The sequence below is a fragment of the Lissotriton helveticus genome, chromosome 2_1 (genome assembly GCF_964261635.1).
Source record: "Lissotriton helveticus chromosome 2_1, aLisHel1.1, whole genome shotgun sequence".
In the NCBI taxonomy this organism is placed as follows: domain Eukaryota; kingdom Metazoa; phylum Chordata; class Amphibia; order Caudata; family Salamandridae; genus Lissotriton; species Lissotriton helveticus.
In genome coordinates this window covers 1,526,051,667-1,526,074,991 of record NC_136059.1, presented here as the reverse complement: position 1 = coordinate 1,526,074,991, position 23,325 = coordinate 1,526,051,667, and the positions used below count along the sequence as shown (strand labels likewise).

General features: G+C 44.5%; 1 protein-coding gene across 3 annotated transcripts in view; it reads right to left on the bottom strand.

Annotated features, from left to right (window-relative positions):
* Window positions 1–23,325, bottom strand: part of LOC144818761 (uncharacterized) — a 171,748-nt gene that overhangs the window by 130,791 nt on the left and 17,632 nt on the right. For all 3 annotated transcript variants that reach the window (XM_078676486.1, XM_078676487.1, XM_078676488.1), the window contains exon 2: window positions 1,790–1,916. In XM_078676486.1, coding sequence (XP_078532612.1) covers window positions 1,790–1,916 — 127 coding nt within the window. The remainder of the gene's footprint in view (window positions 1–1,789; window positions 1,917–23,325) is intronic.

Genomic DNA, 23,325 nt, shown 5'->3' with positions numbered 1-23,325 from the left:
TTTAACATTATGCACCTTGCTTGGTGAGCCATCTAGGCCTTCCCTAGGGGTGGCTCATTAATATTAAAAAGGAAGGTTTTGACTTGCCAAAAGGGTTTATCTTGTCGAGATGGCAGGCTTAAGGCTGGCTGACTTGGCTGCGGTGGCAGGCCTACACTCACGTTTTCACCTGGTCACAGCGACATTTCACTCACTAGCCCCGGATACCTCTTGAACCATAAACTAGGGACTTATAAGTAAGTTAAATGAGCCAATCAGGTATTAGCCAATTGTTCACATACTTTTGGGTCAGAACACATGCAATAGGCCCAGGACAGTAGGGTCCAGTGTGCTACAGAATTGAAAAGTCAGCAACATCATTCCCAAAACTTGGGGGGGTTTATCATAAAAAGTGGTCCTTTCCTACAACTCGTAGTGTCTTAGCAGCTGCAAAATATTCCTCGGAATAAACGGCCACATTAGTGTGTCACTCAATGAGGGTCGCTGTACTGCAAATCAGTCTCTTGTCATAATAAATATGCTGTGCTGTAATGGCATCTTTAATATTAATAAGAAATATCAGACAGCTGTGCTCTGAAATTTGAGCAAGGATAACTTATTTGTTCTGTGCACAAAACATGCTGGGAAGTTAAAATACAAAGAGAGGCCACTGAGCTTGTTTTGGCCAAGAACTTGCTTTTCCTTTGCCAATCAAGCTGTGAAACTATTTAAAGAAAACTACTGAGGTGTTTTGCGGACAGGTGTAGTTCCTGTCCTGCTATTGCTATTTTTTGAGGATGTGGTAGCACTCTGGATAACAATATTGGCCGCATAGCACTTGACTGACAAAGAACACTGTCAAAATATCGCAATTTAAAGCATGTGGCACAGTTATGTCACAAATCACACGCCTACCGTATTGTTATGACATAACATAAGACTTTGTAAACGCAAGTTCACCCCTAACGGGGTATCTTTGCGCTGAATAACAGATGTTTATTGTTACCCAATGGTACTCATTTAATCGACCTAAGATTAATGAAAGGCTGAGTGGACCCGCCAGATTTGAACCTGTGACCATGAGGTCGAACCGGCCTCTACAGCGGATGCATCAGTCCACTGAGCCTCCAGAACCGGCTATCAGAACGCTACTTCATTATTTGGGAGTTCCTGTGATACACCAAACAGCATGGCAAGGACCTTCAATTGGCACAGGGTAAATTACTGAAGGAGTACTTGCGACACCTGATTATTGCATGCATAAGGTCCCCAGGCGAGTGCTGGATTCGGTCCCTTTGAATTCTCTCTGTGCCAGGAGAGTAAAAGTATCTCCTGGAGGACGCCCCTTTAGTCCTCTATGCCCATAGATGACGAACCAAATTAGTGTGGAAAGGCTATGCATCCAAACTCTGCTTTTACCAATAATTTGGGTCATGCCTGCTTTTAAACTAACAAAACTATTCTGTTTGAACAAAATTCTTTGAAGAAAATTGCACACCAGAAACCCTTCTTCAACAGTTTTTAATAGTCTCATGCAATAAAGTTGGTGACAAATGCTGTACACTGTTTAACATTTCCCCCAATATTTTTACCAAATTTAAGGATACATTAACTGGCAACAGCCTCATAGCAGAGCATGTTTGGGTTGAAAGACCCAAAGTGTAATAAAACATACCTACATTCAAAAGCCTTAACAAAAACATAGATCCTTTCTTCTGGGTCACCATTTAGTGTAGGACCTTCCCAGTATCCAATTCTTAAATCTATACCAAATTCTGCCTTTTAATAAATATATATAGTTTACACTTACCAAGCGAGATCAAAGCTTGGTGAATTTCATTCATCACATTTGTGTACAGCTGCTTCTGCCATTCGTGTAAAAGCTTCCAGTCCTCTTCCGAGAAATAAGCAGCAACATCGCAAAATGTAACTGATCCCTAGAAAACGGACAAGACATGTTTAGAAACTCACTAGGGGTTATGCATTATGAGGAACGATTAACTTTAGATAGGATCATTCTGGGACGTGCACGAGGACCTCAAATAAAATTGCTGCTTCCATGCTGAGTTTGCCTGAATCTTTGTTTATCCAATACAAAATCTGCTCTTCGCTTCTTACACACACTTTAATAATTATTGTAAAATGAAGGAAGGTTCTGTTGGTTTATGCAATTGTGCTATGCTTGCAAATTTACCAAATTGCTGCATGCTTGAGCAATTGGGCTGAAGGAGTTTAATTAATATGAATTCTGCGCAGAGAATCCTATCACTATCTTGATAAACACATGCAAAATGAATGGAACCATACCTCCATAGAGACAGCCACGTTTTCTTGGAGCCAAGCCAGAGGCGTTAATTGTGAACATTCAATTAAATGGAGATGCAGAAGTTTAACCAGTGGCAGCCTAATATAAACTGTATGGAATGGAGCTTCTCCAAGCGTCTGGGGCATGCATTCGCCTTAAGTACAAGCACACACATTTTGCAGGAGCAGGCTATTGAAAGAGATGTCCTAAATCAAATGTGCTGACAGATAGGAGGAGAAAGACGTCTGCTACTGCTGTCTGGAATACAGAGGCAAACACTGCCTGAGTACATTGTAAACAGGAGACACAGTAAGTATCTTACACCAGTTCCACTAACAATATCACTTAGCCAACAAGTGGAGAATCATGCACTTACTGATTAGGAGCAATCTCTGCAAGAAAGTGACACAACAACCGCTGAGTCTTTGATCATTTAACTATCTGCAGTATTGGAGTACAGTCTTCACTGGTAATGTTTGTGGCATCTCTGACAACACACGAGGAAACAGCTACTGCTCAAATAGTCGTGGGTGCATGTGGAGACAGACGATAGACAAAATGTGGATACCAGTGGTTTGGCTGGTAGCAACTCAAGCACCTTATGGATACCAGTAGCCTGGGAACGTTATCTGCTGCTTCATTCATCACAGTTGTCTAAATTCTTCTTAGTAACGAAAGAACAAACGGCTGGCCAAGGTTAAGCACTGCAAATCCATGTTCACAGTCTATTTAAGGGTAGTGCAATCGCTCCCAGCATCTGCCATCCAGGGATGCAGAAAAATAACCAAATGTTCAAGAAAAAGGAAGGTGCACACCAAACGGAGGCAATCATTTTGGCCAAGTTAATCCAAAAGTTGCTTCTTTCATTAAGTATATCATAAAAACTGGCACACAGCCAACGCATTTTGTTCCCAATTGCCAGACATCTGATTCAATATATAAGAATTATCGTAATAAGTAATAGTTCTTATATATTGAATCCGATGTTGTAACATACAGAGCCCTGACAAAGTTCCCTGTGGCAATCGGGAACGAAACGTGTTGGCTGTGTGCCCGTTTTTATGATTTACTTAACAAAAGAAGCATCTTTTGGATTAACTTGGCCTGACGGATTGACTCCGTTTGGTGTGCACCTTCCTTTTTATTGAACGTCTGAATACTTCTTACCTGATTTGCTTTCACTCCGATTCTGTTGTTAAGTAAGAATTTGTGTTGCAGGCCTATATCTTAAACTATACAAGACCACTTTAGAATTAACAATAATGCTTACTGGACTAGCTGCTATCTTTCACTTCATTCTCTAACTTCTGCATTCACATCTATTATCTGATACCTTGTCTCTAAATACTGCAAGTAAGCCCTTTTTAACATAAAAAGCTTGCCATATTGTACTTGAGACACCATTTTCTAGCAACAACATAGACATTCTCAGCTGAGCCAATGTGCTGCATGGTGCATTATTTAGAATTCTAATCAAGTGGCAAATCGAAGGCTGGACAAGCTGCATTTTATACCATATTTAGTACATGTTATTTCTGACAACCAGCCTCCCTAGATAGCTGCTTCTGTACGAACCTTACCTTCTGATTTAGATTATTCTTTTGGAACCTCTTCTAGTTACAGTTATAACTACAGAAAATCATACGTTAGTATTAGGGAATACACAAGGGAAATTTATTTAAAAAAATAAAAAATAAGGAGCCTGAGGAAGCTAAATGAATGTAATTTCTTTGGTGAAACAACAGGGAGTCTCCAGACTATATAAGATGTTCTGAAATATAAGACATGTTCCACTTAACCATGTTGTGAAACTAACTTGCGCATCAGAAACTTTAATAGCATACATCTGTATGGAAGAGATTTGCCAACAGATAACAAAAGACCACAAAGGAGATATCATCAGCCCCAACCTCAAAAGAAACTCCTGTTTAAAACTGTCTACCTTCCACAAGATCTGTGTTTGCAACTCCTAGGTTCATGAAGAGGTGGACAAGAACTTTCTAGGGTACCATTATCAGTGTCAATGCCTACAAGGAGCTCATTCTACCCTGCAGGATGGGATCTGTGACACTGCAGCAAAAGGAAGGCTGTGTGGATGGGAGGAGAGGGTTGTTTGTGTCAAGTGAAGAATTCTGGGTATTCAAATGTGGTTTGAGTTCAATATGCTTTAGTAATTTAGATGGACCACACTGGTCAACAACAGTCGTTAGAAATTCCCACCAAACTATCATGTACAATGTGCATATGTACAGAAACTTTAACTCATACTAATTAAGGGGTTAGTATCAGTGGATGGATTTGCGGCAGTCCCCGTCAATATACTATACACATCGATTTTTGTGGATTACAGTTACTATATTGTATGTGTTATATTGCATGACAAAAATACTGCTGCCACTACATTGCATGATAAGCTAGGAAGTAGATGAAGAGTTGAGTATAGTAAATATACACTTAACAAGATGATGTCATCGTGGGTGATGTAGTGGATGCATTCTTTTTGTAGGTCGATATCAGCTTCGATATAATGACATACACTTGGAATAGTAGAATGTATCACTGCAACCAGCACTGGATTCCTTTTCCAAAAAGAAAATTGGGCAGATGATGATCCTTAAACAGATCAACTCTACCTAATATAGAATTTAGGTTACTGTGTAATGTCTACTCTGATTAGAAGAAAATGAAATGTGATCCTTGGAGATTGGGAAGTACACAATTTGACATGGCTTATATATGACAATGGGCAGCCCTCACTACTAAGCTGATGCTTGATGCATGCAACAGCAACAGGTTGATTAATGCGAACACAATCAACCCAAACCAATTTCGGTGTGTCTGGACCTCATCAGTAGGGTGCTGCTTGAGTCATATTGTACAGTGAGCATGGGACCCACATCTGGGTATGCCTTTCGCACTTATGCGTCAAACGCAACAAACAACAAGGTTACGGGTGGAATGCCTAATTAATTTCATCCACTGCCTAGTGTTCTGCAAAACAAAAGATGATGCTATAATGAGGGGCCAAATTCAAAACGGAACCTCGACAGTGAAAACTCAAGTTAATCACTGGTATGATTGTCTATTCATGACATGGTATGATTTATTTATTCACTCATAAACAAGAAATATAACTTTCACTCTCATCACTTGGATCTTAAGAAAAATGTATATGTTTCCATATAAATAAACATAGAACAGTACATATACATAACAAAAAAATCTCAAAACATGGACATTTAATAGCCCTATTACCACATGATTACAAACAAATGCATGAAGTCAGAAACAAAGTATAATAGTAAAATAACCCAGCCCTGTCCACAAATTATTTATGGTATATATGGCTATTTTCCTAGTTGTGTACATAGTCTATCATAGGATGTAGTCATTTGGAGACCTTTTACACCAAGGACAAATTAAGTGTCTGTTTCTTTGGTGTGTCTCCCAAATATTATTTTCCAAAAATCGTATTCAAAGGGCTCCTCCAATGGAAGATGTTAACTCATTTCGGCCCTTTCAAAGTGGGCCTATTAAATTCCTATTAAAACAATATAAACAAGTTGTAACCTCATTGCGGGTGCATATTTGGTTAAAGTGCACCCAATTAATCAAAAAACACCCTTAGATACACATGAGCATGTGACATGCAGAGCCAAAAGGAACTGTAGACCGGAAATACGTTTTAGAAGAACTGTGTCACGTTTTCCTAAGAAAATGGTGCCATAAGTGCATGCAGACATGTGTTCTAAGAAATTGCCCAATTTAGTGGACGTAGTCAGTTCCAGTTCATACGTCTTTATTTCGATTTTTACATCATAAAAGGCACTTTACAAACATGATAAAAGGGACCAAATATTATATACAATAAAGTGTAACAACATCACAATTCATTTCAAATTCATTAGGTTCGTTAAGATCATTTAAACAAAGATTAAACAGCGAATTATAAAGACACAGTATGATGAATTAAAAGGGACCATATTTTAAAATTAAAATCATTTATACATGATGATGTCTAGCTCTGATTATCCATGCCCACCCTAAAAATTTTGCAACGCCAATGACCACAGTCTCGGAGGTATTCGTTCTTAAAGCCCACAATGCCTCAGTACACCCTCCAACCTTTAATTTACGACATATGGGCCTAATCCATTTATTCCTCGCGGCGAGGATGTCCCACACTCTCCTTATGGTCTTTACATCGAGAGCAGTACTCTGTTGTATGGCCAACCCAGTTCTTAGTGAAGGACCTCACAGGTAGTGACCCTACTCTAAATTGGTGGTATAATTTTTTGTCAAGGCTCTTACTAATTACATCCCAATAGTTCTCAAAAAGGGGATCTAGTTTGTGAGCCAGGAAACAACCTGAAAGAGTGGAAGTATCTGACAGTACAACTGAACGGGATCTAACAGAAGCCCAAAAAAGCAGTTTATATTCTTTTTTGGAGGGAAATACACTGGACCCTGGATTAGCCCACAATTGAATAAGTCTCATACTATCTAGGGGTTTTTTCACCTCCCGGAGCCAAGGTATATTGCCTGAACCCCTGATTGATCTTACTTCCGCTAGTTCGTTAGCAAAGAGGGTTAGATCTGGTGACGTCCAGATCCTTCTCCACAATGCTACGAGCCGATATTGTGCCATTTCATTTATTGGCTTACAACCCATATCAATCAAGAGTGGTTTAATTGGGGAAAGCCTACCAGTTTACGCAAAAATTTGTTTTGGGCTCTTACTAAGGGTGTTAGGTCCCTATAACCCCATAGATCGGCCCCATATAGAATTGGACGTAGTCACCAATTAAAAAAAATACATATTTTAATGTTGTCTCACACCAAGCTTATACCGACTGTGTGCTCAAGTACTACATGCATATAGAGCAAGATACCCATGGTGAAACGCCAGTATATCAGGGCTGACGCACAGTGGCCATCGTGCTAGAACACCGAGGTGCCCTAGTGACTGCGGAACTGACAGGCACAAAGCACTTACATATCAAAGGGATCACGAAAGTTCTCAGGGCCAATGCAATTTAAGGTGCCGAAATTGGAATATTATGTCCCTCCGTTGCAAAAAAACAAAACAGATCACATAGTTACACGGCGTCTGTGGGTTGCCACATCTACCCTTCCAGAGCATTTCAGAACGGGTGGGCTCCCTAGCCCAAATTTGAGGGAGTCATGCATCTAAAGGCAAGACGTCCCAATTAAAAACTTATGTATCTAGCACTATGTCAGACACAGTGGAAAAAACTGGGGAAATGACAAACCCATTGCAGAAAAATGGATAATTAATTCAGCTTCCAGTCCACTGACTGAGGGTCCTTGTCCCTCGTAGCAACTAGGACTGGTGCAGACTGTAAGAGCTGCTACCTATGAACCCACAACTTTACTGGGGGCTGGACTGGGAATGGAACCCAAGACACCGGACTACTGATGTCTGTGGCATGGCAATGAGAACATCCTAAAGGCTTCTTCATCACCCCTCCCCGCATGTCCGCAAAACCTGAGTCGCTCATTTTTACAACAAGCATTGGCATAGCCAATAGGTCTTGCCTTTGGTTCCTTATAAGTGTTTAGCCATGCAACAGTAGATGTTGTTGCACCAAGGATATTGTGCTGGATAACTAAACACTTATAAGGTCCCAAAGGCGAGACCTATTGGCTATGCCAATGCTTGTTTACATTTCTTCTGGCAACCCTGCCTGATTCACTGAGGTGTCTGATGCTTGTATTCTTGCATAGGGGGGCACTAGCATAATCCTGTCTAATGTCGTCACTACTATAACTCTAATAATATCAGTACCTCGGGATGTTTTATTTGAACATAAGTAGCTCTTATTACAGCCACGTGCCCGGACTCTACGTAAGAAGATTATTCCCTGAGCTGATGTTGAACCAAAGGTTGTTCATAATGAACCTGAAGGAGATCACCCACAGGTGAAGCACTATGACACTGTATGTGAAGGTGTATTTTCTGGAGACACAAGACTAGCTGACCAGAGCTTGAATACAAAAACAGGGATTTACCACAAACATAGAAGTAGGACTAATGAGACCTGATTTCTGCCCCTGCGTCCTCTCTCGGACCAGCACCACAATGTGAAAGTTGGAAGCACATATTCTCAAAACGAGAGTATAGCGCTATACAGAACCTTGCTTTTAAGCACGGCATCAAAATAAACGTTCATTTCACAAGCTCATGCTTGAATGCACAAGGAAAAGTTTTGAATAAAATGCAAATAATCCAAAACTCAGCAGCAAGGCTCCTGGGCAGAATTCCCAAATACCATTCTGCTTCTGCAACCATCAGAGAACTACACTGGCTACCGATAAGGAACAGGATAAAATTCAAAGCTCTTTGTATAGTGTTTAAGGCCATGCATAACATGGGACCTGCTTTCTTCACCCAAAATCTGATTCCTTATTGTCCCTCCAGAACCTTACGTTCCTCCAGTTTAAATGATCTCGTGGTTCCACGCAGCAAATCTGTCTCATGGGGAGACAGAAGATTTCTTGTTTCAGCCCCTAAACTTTGGAATACACTGCCTCCCTCGATCAAATCAAGCCATTCACTCTGGTCTTTCCGCAAACAACTCAAGACCTCGCTTTTTAATCAGTAGACCCACTCTTCCCCTCATCGGTTAAATTCAGCAGATATTTTAGCGCCGAGACGCCCATGGGCCTTCGTTCGCGCTCTATAAATTTTATTAATAAATAAGTGTCGTTTTCAAGGCTGTTTTAACTTGTCTCCTATTCTGCATTCTTTTTCATGCAGTTCGTCGATGCAAACCTTTTTACTCACATCTCTTTGGCTTCCAATGATTGGCTGTTCCTTGCCAAACTCACAACACGAAATACATCCTGTCTCCGGCAGGTGCTAGCTTTTAAGGTATATTATCCTTGCCCAGTTTATTAGATAATTTCCCCGCCTAACATTTTCCTGGCAGAGCTCTCTGTAACAGCCAGGAACATATTATCCCTAATGATTTCCTCTGTTTACTCTACTTAAGTAAACTATAATTTCATCCTTTTAGACACAAAACAGCTCAAACATTCGCGACCTCCCACGTGTCTTTTTTCCAGGCGAAAATTAAAATTGCCATTTCACATTTACGCATTTGCGCCATAAATGTCACGTTTAGTTGATTTTTCCAAGCCTGCATCACCCAGTTTCAGACATGAGTGTGTTTTTGAGCAAGGGAGCTAACCTTGGCCTGCTTTATCAAGAGGAGAAGCCCTCGGGCACTCTGTGCCTCGAAGCACGGAGGACTGAGCGCTTTACAAATACCCACCTCGGGCACTCCCGGTTTTACAGTAGTTAAGCACTGCATGCTATGGGAAATATACCTATTTTCCGGTGATGCTAAGTGGTTTGAGGGAGGGAGTTGTGGGGGCAGGTTGGAGTTAGGGAGAAGGGGGGGTTAGGGATTGTAGGGAAAGGAGATGAGCCGAAGAGACAAAGAGTGTGGACAATGCAGAGACAATGGAAGGATGGAGGGAATAAGATGCCAGATGAGAGAGTGTCAGATAGATATGGGAGAAGTGACGGAGACAGGGAAGGAGGGGCCAATGCACAGGAGACAGCAGATGGACAAGAGGCACCTGGTCAGAGTGGGAGAAACAAAGACAACGATACAGAGGGTGCAGGAGAGAAAGCGGAAGGAGAAGTAACAAGTGGGATAGACCAAGAGAGGTGGCAATGCGGAGGGATGCTGAGAAGAGGCCAACAGAGCAGAATCCGAAGAGATAGAGATAGAGAAAGAGAGAGAGAGAGAGAGAGAGAGAGAGAGAGAGAGAGAGAGAGAGAGAGAGAGAGATAGAGAGAGAGAGGGAGATAGATAGAAAGAGAGAGAGAGAGAGAGAGAGAGAGAGAGAGAGAGAGAGAGAGAGAGGGAGAGGGAGAGGGAGAGGGAGAGGCCTGGGTGGGAAGAATAGAGTGACCGAAGCACAGTGGTGGGAGGGAGTGTTAGAAGTGAAGTAGCAGATGAGACAATAGTCTAGAAAGAGAGAGCAAAGAGGGGGGAACAGGAGATTCAGGTGGAAGAGAGGTACTAGGGGAGACAAAGAGAGAGTGAGGAAGTGACAATATCAGAGGAGAGAGTGGGATACACGGAAATATAGAAGTAGCAGGAGGGGGCGAGAGAAAGGAAGATACTGTGGAGAGCGGTGGACAGAGTGAGAGAGGGGCAAAAGGACAGGAGGGAGGGAAAAGCCACGGAGATATCAAGGCAGAGCACGATATGGGGAGAGTGGAAAGACATTGACAGAGAATAAGGCAGAAGAAAGAGGGAGCAACGCAGGTGGAGTAGTGTGGCTCACTGGTTAGAGGCAGCAGGCCTGAGAGCAGAAGTCAGCCCGGGACCAGGGTTCAATTCCCGACGCGGCAGGGTCGTGGACCTTGGTCAGCGGACTTGATAATTCTCGCTTCGGTGCTTACTCTAATCAGGGGTTCCACTCGGCAACTCTGGGCATTAGCTTGCCTAATCTCCACAACGGCCCCACCAATTCCGGGGATGCCTGGCTCCACCTTGGGGAATCCCAGCAAGGGACCATCCCACAGTGAAAGCCAGGACGGGTTCCCCAGAGTTATACAGCGCCGGGACGCCCCGTTGCTGGGGCAGCTGTGCGCTTTACAAGTATACTACATTTACATTTACAAATATGCGAGACACGCGGATGAGAAGCACCGGAGCAGGCAAAATAAAAGAGGCAAGAAGAGACAAAGATGGCGAGAGATGAGTGGATATCGGTACGATAGGAGAGAGATGAATATACAGAACTAGCAGGAAGGACAGGCAGAAGAGAGGACGTGAAGGAGGGAAACAAAGATAGAGAGAGCACGGACAGAGGAGCAGCACAGAGATAAAGAGACACCGAGAGCAATGAAGGAGGTGTCTAAGGGAGAGATGAAAGAGAAGAGGGACTTGGCGAGATGGACAAACACAGAGGAAGGAGAGACAAGTAGAAGACAAATGCCAGAGGAGAGAATAAGTGAGACATGCAAAGAAAGCACTGCAAATGGACTAGAGTGAAAGAGGAGAAACTAGGGAACAGAGAAGAGAGCAATGCCAAGAGGTCTGGGGGGCAGCGGTAGGAAATGTCAAAGGTGAATAAGTGAGAGCCAAAGGAAAATACAGAAGCAGGAGACGGGCAGAAAGGAAGAGCGACTAATGAGAACATAGAGGGAATGGGTAAGCGAGACCGGGAGCAGGGGAACAAACAAGAATTGGCCCCGCGGCCATGAAAGTAACTCGGTCGCGCGGCCATGAAAACGAAAGTGATCGCAGGGACGCGCTCTGAGGTGGGAGAGGTGCAGAGCGAGAACCTTGGGAGAGCAAGCGAGAAAGTGGTTCGCGAGCTGTAAGGCTTAATGAGCCATGGCAAAAAGCCACATGGCGGCTGCGCACACGCGCGTAACCGCAAACTTGAGGTCAGCAAAAGAGCGTGGTAGCACTTTGAAAGCCCACTTACTAAATGTCTTGCAGCGCATGCGCTGGCTCAGGCGAGACCTAAAAAACTGAAAAAATGGCTGCAGACCCAATATGATGGCCGAAGAAATAGAAAATCAATTACTGGGGATCCAAAGGGCCTTGCAACCTGCTTGTAAAAAAGCACACAGTTGTACTTACAAAATTAATATACTAGGATGGGAACCTACTCACAAGTAATAAAATAACTAGACTTGAAAGGGGAGAGATACAATGCAGAATACACCCAGTTGCTCATCAAAATACTCATGTTCCGATTTCTACATAAAGTAAGGGCAAGAGATTAGAAAGTGAAGAAACAGCAGTGCATCCATAAGGAAAACACAGCTAGAAACTCGGAGTACTGCTCTGGAGCTTGTCGAGAATGCTGCCGGTAAGATTCAGCAACAATCAATATGGCAAAGTCACAGCAGGGGAAACAAAACCAGCTGCAGTAGGCTTACTTATGATGATGAGGACCTGGAGCTCCACTAAAGCGGGTGACATGGTGTCGGCCATATTGGAATGTGTTAGCATGCACGGACCCGTCACCTGTTGCATTCAGGACACATTATCCACTCTTCTAAACCAGTACTATATCTTAACAAAACACATGTACAATAAATATGCATACAAATATGCCATACTGCTGCAACCACATTGTTCCTTAAAAACATTTAGAGTCAGACTTATACACATTTGTGCATGTATACATAAACTTGAAGTCATCCATTATCGAATTACAGTCTCAGATCAAACATCTAGTACAAACACATAATAAACTAGAGCTGAAGGCAAAACATGGCATTTTAGACTGTAACAACAGATATTACCCATGTTTCTACATTGTACATATAGAGATAAAAGCAGAATGGACTATGTAATGGGAATACCGTGGGTTGATCTAAAAGTGTACATAATCAGAACGCCCGCACCCTATTCATATCGTTTAGATCAGTTTTCACCTCTCATCTAAATCATTCAGTCTCTTTTCTGCTGTCCCAAATCTTTCTATCATTCTTGCTTCAGTCCTGTTCAACAGGGTTTCCAGGTGAATTCCTCTCTGGTTTCTCAAATAGCACTGATCACTGGATGTCATTTTCTCTGCAGTTTGAATTCTAATAATGTTCGACAAGGGGTGCACCTATCACTCCGCAACGTATCCTCGATCTATGCTGTAATATCCTGTTTTTTACAGGTTGGGTAGTCTGACCTATATACGTTAGGTTACACGCGCACTGTACACAATACACAACATTTTTCGTGTTGCAACTAGAAAAATGTTTCTGATGGTGTATTTTACAATTGATAGTAATGGATTTAGAGTCATTCGTGAACTGGCAGGCAGTACTGTTATTACATTTGAAATGCCCATTCACTGGTGGCATACCCAGCATTTCACGCAGGCCTCATTTCTTCTCTATCAGGCATGCTGCTCTAATCAGATTCTTCCCCTTTCTGAATGAAATTATTGGTTTAGATATTGCTAGAAGGACTCAAGATGTTGCAGTTCTTCTGGATTATATTCTTGACATGGTTACCTTTGTGGTGGACATGATCACGCATGTCAAGGGGTTGGTCTGTAGGTGTGTTTTAGGAATAAGTAGTGTTTCTCTAGAGATAGACCAGGCAGCTTTGACCAGTTTCCTGGAATATCGTCTATCAACCAGTTTGTTGACTAATACTGTTGCATTTTTAAATTAGTCAGACAGAGAAGAAAAGTGACCCAACGAGCCCTGAGCAACGCCAAAGCAGTACTCCAAGTAAGATTTATTTCTAGCTGTGTTATCCTAGTGGACACACTGCTGTTTCTTCACTTTCTAAACTCTTACCCTTACTATACATAGAAATCGGAACACAGGCATTTTGGTGAGCAGGCGGCTGTATGCCGAACTGGATCTCTCCTCTTTGATAAGTAAGTGCTTTGTGCCTGTTAGTTCCACAGTTACTTGGGCACCTCAGTGTTCTTGCACAATGGCCACTTTGCCCCAGCCCTCATATACTAGCTTTTCAACATGGGTATCTTTCACTATAAGCATGAAGCACTTGAGCACACAATCAGTGTAAGCTTGGTTTGAGACAACTTAGAAATACAGAAAAAAACTTTTTTTTTATCGGTAACCACGTCCGCTAAATTGGCTAATTCTGCATGTCCGCATGCACTTATAGCACTATTTTCTTATGAAAACATGACACAGTTCCTCTTCTAAAACGTATTCCCGGTCTACGATTCCTTTTGGCTCTGCATGTCACAGGCTCACATGTGTCCAAGAGTGTTTTTTAATTAATGAGGTGCACTTTAACCAAATATGCCCCGCAAATTACGTTACAAGATGTATGTATATATTGTTTTAATGTGAAATTTCGTTCTTCTATTGTCTTGAAGAGGCCCACATTGAAAGGGCCGAAACGCGTTGAAACCTTCCATTGGAGTTCTGTGAATTCGAATTTTGGAAAACAACATTTGGGACACACACCAAAGAAACAGAGGCCAAATTTGTCCTCCGTGTGAAAAAGGTATAAAAGACTACCTCCTACGATGGACTGTACACACAACTAGGGAAACAGCCACATTTACCCTAAACAATTTGGAAGACGGGACTGAGTAGCCTACTGTTATACTTTTTTGTGATTTTATGCATTTGTTTGTATTCATGTGGTAATAGGGCTATTGAATGCCCCTGATTGGAGATTTGTTTTGTTATATATACATACTGTTGTATGTTTATTTGTATGGTAAAATATATATTTTGATTAAGGTCCAAGTGATGAGAGCGAAAGTTATGCAGCTTGTTTATGAGTGAATAAATAAATCATACTGTGTCAAGAATAGGTATTCACACTAGTGATTAATCTGAGTTTTCACAGTGTTGATGTTCCATTTTGAATTTGCCCCCACATTATCCCTTCTACTGTTGTTTTGCTTGTTCTTGCCCAGGTATAGGGGGTGAATTGGGCAGACCCGTATTAATAATATTACTGGCTGCATTTGAGTCCATGGATTTTCACCCCTTTCTGCATTCTGGACAGAAGCCTGTCTTCAGCTAATTAGTACTGAACCAGCTCCTCATGGGAACAGTCCGTCTCAAACTGCTAGGCGATGCTTCCACCAAAAGGGAGCACAAGCAACCCATATTAGGCATTAGGGCCTTGTTAGTAAAGTGCAGCATGAGTCCTACTGCTCCAACCAAATCAGGGCACGGCAGCAATGTTTACATCTCCAAATAATATTCTCTTTCATCTTACTACCAGCTATACACCCGATGCAAGAAGGACAAGTGTCACCCTACTCACTAGGAACCAGGATATTGAGTTTGCAACAAGGAACAGTGGTTCCCGTGGACTATGTAAAAAATATATTTGATAATGAAAAAGCTCAATGGCACATATTTATGGGGACGGATTGTCAGAGCGAGAAGCAAAACCATACACAGATGAAGTTTCTACGATTTTTACTTATTTTTGCATTTAGTATAGTGAAAAATAGTTGTTTTTTTAAACGCATTGTGTTCTGTATCCCAAGTGACTGAAACCTAAAACAAGCATTGGCATAGACAATAGGTCTCGCTTTCGGGACTTTATACGTTTTTAGTTATGCAGTACAATATCCTTGGTGCAACAACATAAACTGTTGCATGGGTAAACACTTATAAGGTCCCAAAATTTGGGAGGGCGCTAGGGGGCGCACAGCGGAATGGCTGCCTGACATGCAGCTCCGCCGGGCGATCACACACAATGTGATCCATTGCCGCTGAAAACCCACCATCCCACACAACGCGACTACCAACATGGATGGGAAGGTAGGGAGCCAAAACTGACCCGGACCGCTGCGGTGTCCACTCCCGCCGTGAAGAAATATTCCGATTAAATCGCGGAGGAACGGGACTGCCTGACAAAATGGCCGCCAGTAAACGACATCACCTGGGTTTACAGCGCGGAGTTCGCGGCTGACTGCCAGAATAGCCCAAAATTTACGGCCGGAGGTGAGCGCATACTGCCCAGTCCAGCGTAGCTAATCTGAGTTGCTGCTGTCATTGGAAACGCCGGCGGAGCTGTGCTTATCTCCGGCCGGGTGCCTGACAATATGGCGGCGCCACTTGCAGAAATGGCGGGCTCTTCGAAATGACGCCGGCGGGCTACTGTTGAGCTTTCCGCGCTACCGGACCAGCGATGCACGGTGGAGGACTGAAGGGCGCCCTGACATGTGGCTTGTGAGTCTGGGGAAGGCACCACACCGACGTCCTGTTCCCGCCCGCACTCACATCTTGGGAAGTGGATTCCCACTGCACTAAGCGCTAGTAGGAAGTTTGTGGGGCTGGGGGCGATGCAGGGCACCCCACGAATGCGGCCGAAGCTATCCGGACGACGTTGGGCTGCTCCTGGACTGCCACTGACCGCATAACATACACAATCCTCACATTCTGGCGCAAAATCAACTGGTGGTGACCAGAACGGACGCGAACCTGACCCCATTTGCTGCTGCGAGCTCTCACTGTCGAGGAACCACGGCGACAACGGTCAGAGTCACGAGGGCGTCTGGACCCGCGCGGAAGAAAGTACAGTCACCGGCCACCGTCATGGGGAAGCCGGATAAGCAGCAGCAGAAACTGACCTTCGACAACAGGAGGGCGTCGAAACCTGCAGACGAATTGGCGGAGTCCGGAGGATCTTCAGAATCACCGCAAACCACTAACATGGAGAAGATACTTTTGGCCATTCAATCAAATCTTCAGGATATCAATGGCAAATTGGACAATTTGACGTGCAGGATGGATGGCATGGCGGCTCGACAAGAAAAGCATGGTGAACGACTGGATGAGGCCGAAACTAGGATATCGGCTGTAGAGGATGAGGCGCGAACGTCCACCACGAAATGCACTGGAATGGAACGGATTCTGCAGGTGATAAGAGCGAAGGAGGAAGATTTGGAAGCGCGCTCAAGGCGCAACAACGTGCGAATCGCAGGCCTGCCGGAATCGACCAACACAGGTCGTATGGAACACTACGTAGAGGGGTTGTGCAAGGATATCTTTGGGACGGAGGCCCTGTCGCAGATCTTCATTGTGGAAAGAGCCCATAGGTCGCTGGGCCCCAAACCACCGCCCGGTGCTACACCCAGGCCAATTGTGGCGCGCATCCTCAATTATCGAGACAGGGACACGATCCTCCGGCTTGCAAGGGAGAAGGGCAGAATCACCCACCAAGGCAACATTCTGGAGTTCTACCCCGACCACACGGTTGCTGTTCAGCAAGCACGTAAAGAATACGCGACAGTGAAGGCTAAGCTGAGAGAGTTGAATATTGTATATTCTATGTTATACCCTGCCCGCCTTCGAGTAGTGTGGAAGGAACAGGCGATTGTACTGGCGACACCCAAAGCGGCCCTTGACTTTGTTAAGACAGCACAGCGGGAGGCGAGGTCTGCATCCCAAAACGATCAGAATAGAGACTCGGATTGATACGGCGTGAGGAATGCATCAAAATACGGCGACGAGTACATCTAATCGGATGGCCGCTGTGTACTACTACTGAACTGCGAGAAGCGGCCGGCTACGAATCCACCAGAGGTGAGATGTGTGCGTTGCCATTTGCCACTGGGAATCGGCCAGGTGGGGGGGGGGCGGGGTTGTCGAGGACTGGACTACACCCCTGCACTGAACAATAACTGCTACCCATGGCTAGACCTTGTTGCCGCGCTTTCACCTCTGGATAAATGGAACAGCGAAGGTGGTGGTAAACCTTAGACCGTTGGGAAACATTTCACATTGCAGGGCATGGACAAATGAAAATGCATAGCTTCTGCAAGTTGCTGATTACCGTACTATATGTAGCCGGACAGTGGAGATGTGGGGGGGGTGTATTACTGTAGCGTTCCTAGGTCTCATCCCATCCATGGGCATCTATTCATCGCTAAGAACGGCTATATCTCCTAAATGACTGCTCCACTGCCTGCGTCTGAGTGTGGGATGTGGGTGGGTCGGAGGGCCAATGGTTTAATGGACACACACACTGCGACTATCCCGATTCTTACTAGTATCGCCCGCACCTGTACACCGGGTGTAAAGTTGTGCCTCTGGCGGTCCTCCATGAGGGTAATACCCGACACAAGTTTTGCTATGAGCACCAAGTTGTTGTTTAAATGGTTGAGGGGAATGTGCTCTGAAGGGATATGGCTTCGGCAGGTTGGGGATGCTGGAGTGGGCGGGATGAGGGGTGGGGGGGTATTTGACTGTTTGAGAAGACCGATAGTATCACAAATGTACACATTATTTGGATATACACTGAGAGATGTGGTGAATGCAACTTACGATAACTTTGATGGATGGGGTCGGGCTCCGGGTATGTTCTTGGGGAGTACAGGTATGAGTGGTATTGTATCATTTGAGGAACACAGGTTCTAGTAATACAGGCAGAAACGGTTTGAACGTTCTTACTTGGAATGTGCGGGGTCTCTCACGCCCTCAGAAAATCAGACAGGTATTTGCCAGCCTCACTAGATGGAATATAGATATAGCTTTCCTGCAAGAGTCACATCTAGCGCCGAACACTCACGCTACATTGGGGTCGAGATGGGCGGGTTCATCCTACAGAGCCTCATACTCATCTTATTCAAGGGGGGTGATAATATTGCTCAAGAAAGGGATCGCCTTTGAGGAGAAGCACGTACTACAGGACCCCACTGGCAGATATGTGCTGGTGACGGGCACACTGAGGGGCCAACACATAACACTCCTTAATGTGTACGGACCGAATATTGATGCACCGGAATTCTACCGTGAAGTTTGGGGCCACTTACAGACACATGCGAGCACGCACATATTATGCGGGGGAGACTGGAATGTGACACTACAGGACGGTCTGGACCGCTCTTTACAATCTGTAGAACAGCACAAACAGTCGAGACAGATGGTGGGTCACATGCTAGAGGACTTGGCGCTAGCGGATATCTGGAGACTGCACCACACGAACGACCCAGGCGCTACACACATCACAGCATCACACAATAGTTGGTCCAGACTAGACTATTGGTTGGGATCTAAGGACGTTGCTCTGTGGGCAAGAAAGGTGCAGGTACTACCGCGCACATTGTCAGACCACAACCCGGTACTATTGCAGCTGGATATCCCTCATTACACACCCCCCCCCTTTCAATGGCGTTTCAACTCCCAGGCCCTCACAGACCCTATATATGCTACCGCATTGACTACGGCAATCAAAGACTATTTTGCTGATAATGCACAAACTACTGATGACCCATGTCTCCTATGGGAAGCCTTTAAGGCCACTTTGAGAGGCGTCTGCATCAGCACTACCATAGGTATACTTAAAGACATCAGGGGCCAAATTCGCCGCTGCGAAAGCCAAATGAGGGATTTAGAACTGCAGTACGAAAAAACACAGGACGTATTGATATTACCCAAATTGCGCGAACTAAACACCGAACATGCTGACTTCCTGGCGTCAGAACTCAAATACCTAGATCGCAAACATGCGGCCAGGGCTTTTGGCGAAGGGGGTAAACCAGGAAGAGTGCTCGCGCGTAAAATTTGTGAGGGGCGGGGACAATCGGCTATACTCCGTGTCAAATCCGGGGATGACATGCTCCGTACGCAACCCACAGATATAGTGCAATGTTTTGTGGACTCCTACAGTGCACTGTACCAATCTCAACCCACAGCTACAACAGATGAAACGTACGCCTATTTACATGATGTGGCAATTGGCTGGCTGTCGGATGCCCACAGGGAATATCTAGCTCGGCCAATCACAGTAGAGGAAGTCACTGAGGTGATCGCCTCGCTCCCCAACGGAAAGGCGCCAGGTCCCGACGGGTACACATCCGAATTCTATAAAAAATTTGTAGATATACTTGCCCCATACTTGGTGGCTATGTATGGTACTTCCTTAGATAATGGATTACTCCCTCCCACGCTGCGAGAGGCGATGATAATAGCACTCCTCAAACCTTCCAAAGATCCTGAAAACTGCGACTCCTACAGGCCCCTATCCCTCATAAACGTTGACTCGAAAGTTCTCGCGAAACTACTAGCCGTTAGGTTAACCCCTCTGATGACTCGACTGGTGCTGCCAGACCAGGCGGGATTTGTTCCCACTAGATCCACCTCACACAATACCAGATCCCTGTTTGCACTAGCACACTACCTGAAGCCCTCGGTTAGGGCGGTGGCTGTACTGCTCGACGCTGCAAAAGCGTTCGATTCCATTGAATGGCGCTATATGCTGCTTGTCCTCAACAGGATGGGTTTCCCTAAACGATTTGTCCAGTGGATCACCTTATTGTATACTGAACCGAGTGCGAGGGTCCGCATCAATGGCTATGTTTCGGCCCCTTTCGATATTGGACGAGGTACGAGGCAGGGCTGCCCCCTGTCACCTCTACTCTTCGCTTTGGCGTTAGAACCACTAGCGTGCATAGTGCGTCAAAATTACAAGGAATCGGCATTGCAATTTGTGTCCAGGCCGCTACATATATCGCTATACGCAGACGATATGCTGCTGTATGTACGGGACCCGGGGGTACATCTGAACCCGCTGCTTCGGGAGTATATCCGATTTGGGGGACACTCGGGATTAGCTATTAATTGGTCCAAGTCCTCACTCATCCCTCTCACTGACGCCACCGTTTCTTTTGAAGTGGACTATCCACTAGAGTGGCAACGAGACCCGATCCGCTACCTGGGGGTCATGTTCCACAGGGATCCTGACGAAGTAATGCGCGCGAATTATGGTGTGGCCCTCTCCAAACTGGAAGACAGGGTCCATCGCTGGATCCACTTACCATTATCTATAGCTGATCGAATAGCGATCGTAAAAATGAACATTCTGCCTAAGTTATTGTACCTTTTTAATAACATACCTATTACACCTCCACAAGAGATCTTCCGTCGCATAAAGTCCTTGGTTCTAACACTGATATGGGCAGGTAAACAAGCTCGTATTGATCTACAGACACTAACACTCCCGATTGCACAGGGCGGATTCGGGGTGCCTGATTTTCTACTATATTACCTCTGTGCTCAGGCACAGTACGCAGCTTATTGGTTCCATGAGGTCCCCTATATCACTCACGTGGCCATTGAGGAGGGAGATGCTCATCCTGTCCCCCTATCTGAGATATTGTCGCACAAAAGACCGCCGCTTCACATGAAAGATATCAACACTGTAGACACAACAATCAAAGCATGGCACAAACTGGGGCAATTGGCTCACAAAACCCCATTATATGCTCCGGACATGCCACTACGGAACCATCAGGCTTTGTCGGTCACTAACGAAAAAGTGGGGATGTCTCTACTGCACAAAGTTGGGATCGACAAAATGGGTGATGTGTTTCGAGAAGGCAAATTTTTGGACATTAACGACTTGGCTTATATCCGAAACCAGACTCCCATGTTTAGATTCACATACTACAGACTGACGAGGGCATTACGTGAACACTACCCTTCATTCCCAGCAGAGCCTGACACCCTAGCACCTTTGCAAATGCTGATCACTACAACAGACCTCTCTCACCTGGTGTCCCGACTGTACACTGCTGCACAAACCGAAATAGCGGGACACACACTCAAGGCTAAGGGAAGATGGGATGAGCTTTTGGATAATCCATTGACAGACACAGAATGGTGCAGCGCATGCGCACTAACGCAGATACTGACACCAAATGGGAATCTGCGGATTATTCATTTCAAGTTCTTGCACCAAGCTTACTACACTCCTGTGAAAATGCGTAAATTTGGGCTGCAAGAGGAAGACAGATGTAAGCGTTGTAATGGGGAAGGTGCGGATTTTGTACACCTGGCATGGCAGTGTGCGAAAGTGGCTGATTACTGGACGGAGGTTACTGCCGCACTCACGATCATGTTAGAGGATGAGGTGAAGTGTACTCCGCAGATTTGTCTACTAGGTATTATACCACAATTCAGGGCGCTGAAAAGGAAATTTTGTGCTGTCGCCTTGTTGTTAGCCAAAAGACAGGTGGCGCAATGTTGGCACAGCCGCAGGGTACCAACCACGAAAGTATGGCTGCATGATATGTCCATATGTCGAGATAAACTCCAAACATATGAGGAGGACTTACCAGCCAACTCGAAACCCAAGGACATGTGGGGATTTTTGACAGACTATCTGAACTCCTTGCAGGACACCGAGGAAGACTAGCGGATACACTGGTTGTGCTGGAATGGGTGCTGTCTGGAATGAGAGTTGGAGACGACTGTGGGCTACACTAGGGATACCGAGACACGATCTCACTCACTGTATAGGGTGTACATGAGGGTACAGTTAGGTCTTAAGTTGGGGAATGTTGTCCTTTACTGTTTATAACATGTAAAATGTAAGACTCAGACTGACAGCGTGCTATGAGACCTACGTAGAACATGCGTGGAAGAAACACTGGACATACACACACAGTTTTTTTTTTCAGGACTACCATATATATTTTGAACAAACAATGTGGAATGGCGGGCCGGCCTCCGGGTTGTAGGCTCATGCTGTGTCAATTGCTCTTTGTGAATAAAGGTCTTACAAAAAAAAAAAAAAAAAAAAAAAAAAGGTCCCAAAATTTGATCTATTGGCTATGCCAATGCTTGTCTTCTAGGAAGTTCCTTTCCTCTATTTAGGTGTGACCAAGGCAGCTTTAGCCGTTTAGACTACCCAGTAGTGATTCTTCAAAACAATACAGAACGTAGTACAGGGAGACTGTTATTTAACTCGGCCCCATGTAGCCATTGGTTTTCATGGGTTGCCGTTGTTTGGATGGGCTGTTATTCGAGGCCATGGGATTTCCTGTGTGATTTTGTTCCGTTTGTTCTCATTGGGTTTCAGTGAAGGGGAATTATGTAGGCCCTTAGTTTTACTGCATAGTCAAAGTGTGGCTAGTAAATAAGACCCAGCTGATGAGACCCAACGTCTTTTCTTTGATGTATTTATAGTGCAGTAAAGATAACATTTTATTTGCAGATTTAACATGCAAGTGTGTGCAGTTTCTATGTTTTAGCCTGGGCTAAAGACTGTTCATTGATCACACGTGGATGCATTTTTTCACTTTGAGCGCAATAGTTATATCAAATGCCGTAAATTTAACCTATTAGGACAGAGGCTTAAGAGCAAGAAAAACACAATCCCTTTGTGCAAAGTATTAACTAATATTATGCTGTGCGTGCCTTTCAAGATCACCAGTTAAAGTACAAACGTTGCCTTCTGACTCGATTTTAGAATACTACTTTGAGAGTTCTTCTGCCTCTCAGCTTACTTAGGGCACTGTGGTCCAAGATATTTCGTTGTAAGATCTTTTTAGGGCAGGTTTTGGCAACACGTACTGCTGAATAACACGTGCTTCTCTGACACAAAAGCCACTTTGACTTTACCAGTGCTTGTTTGAAATAAACCGTTCAAGAATTTCCTCACTTCACGATCTACTAGGTACATGTTGGCTTGGGTCAGTTTTTCCGAAGGCATTAAGAGCAGGCTTGGAAATATTATTTCCCAGGAGTTACTGATGTTCTAGTTCTTGGTGTTCGAAAGAAAGGACTCATTTTCCAGTATTAT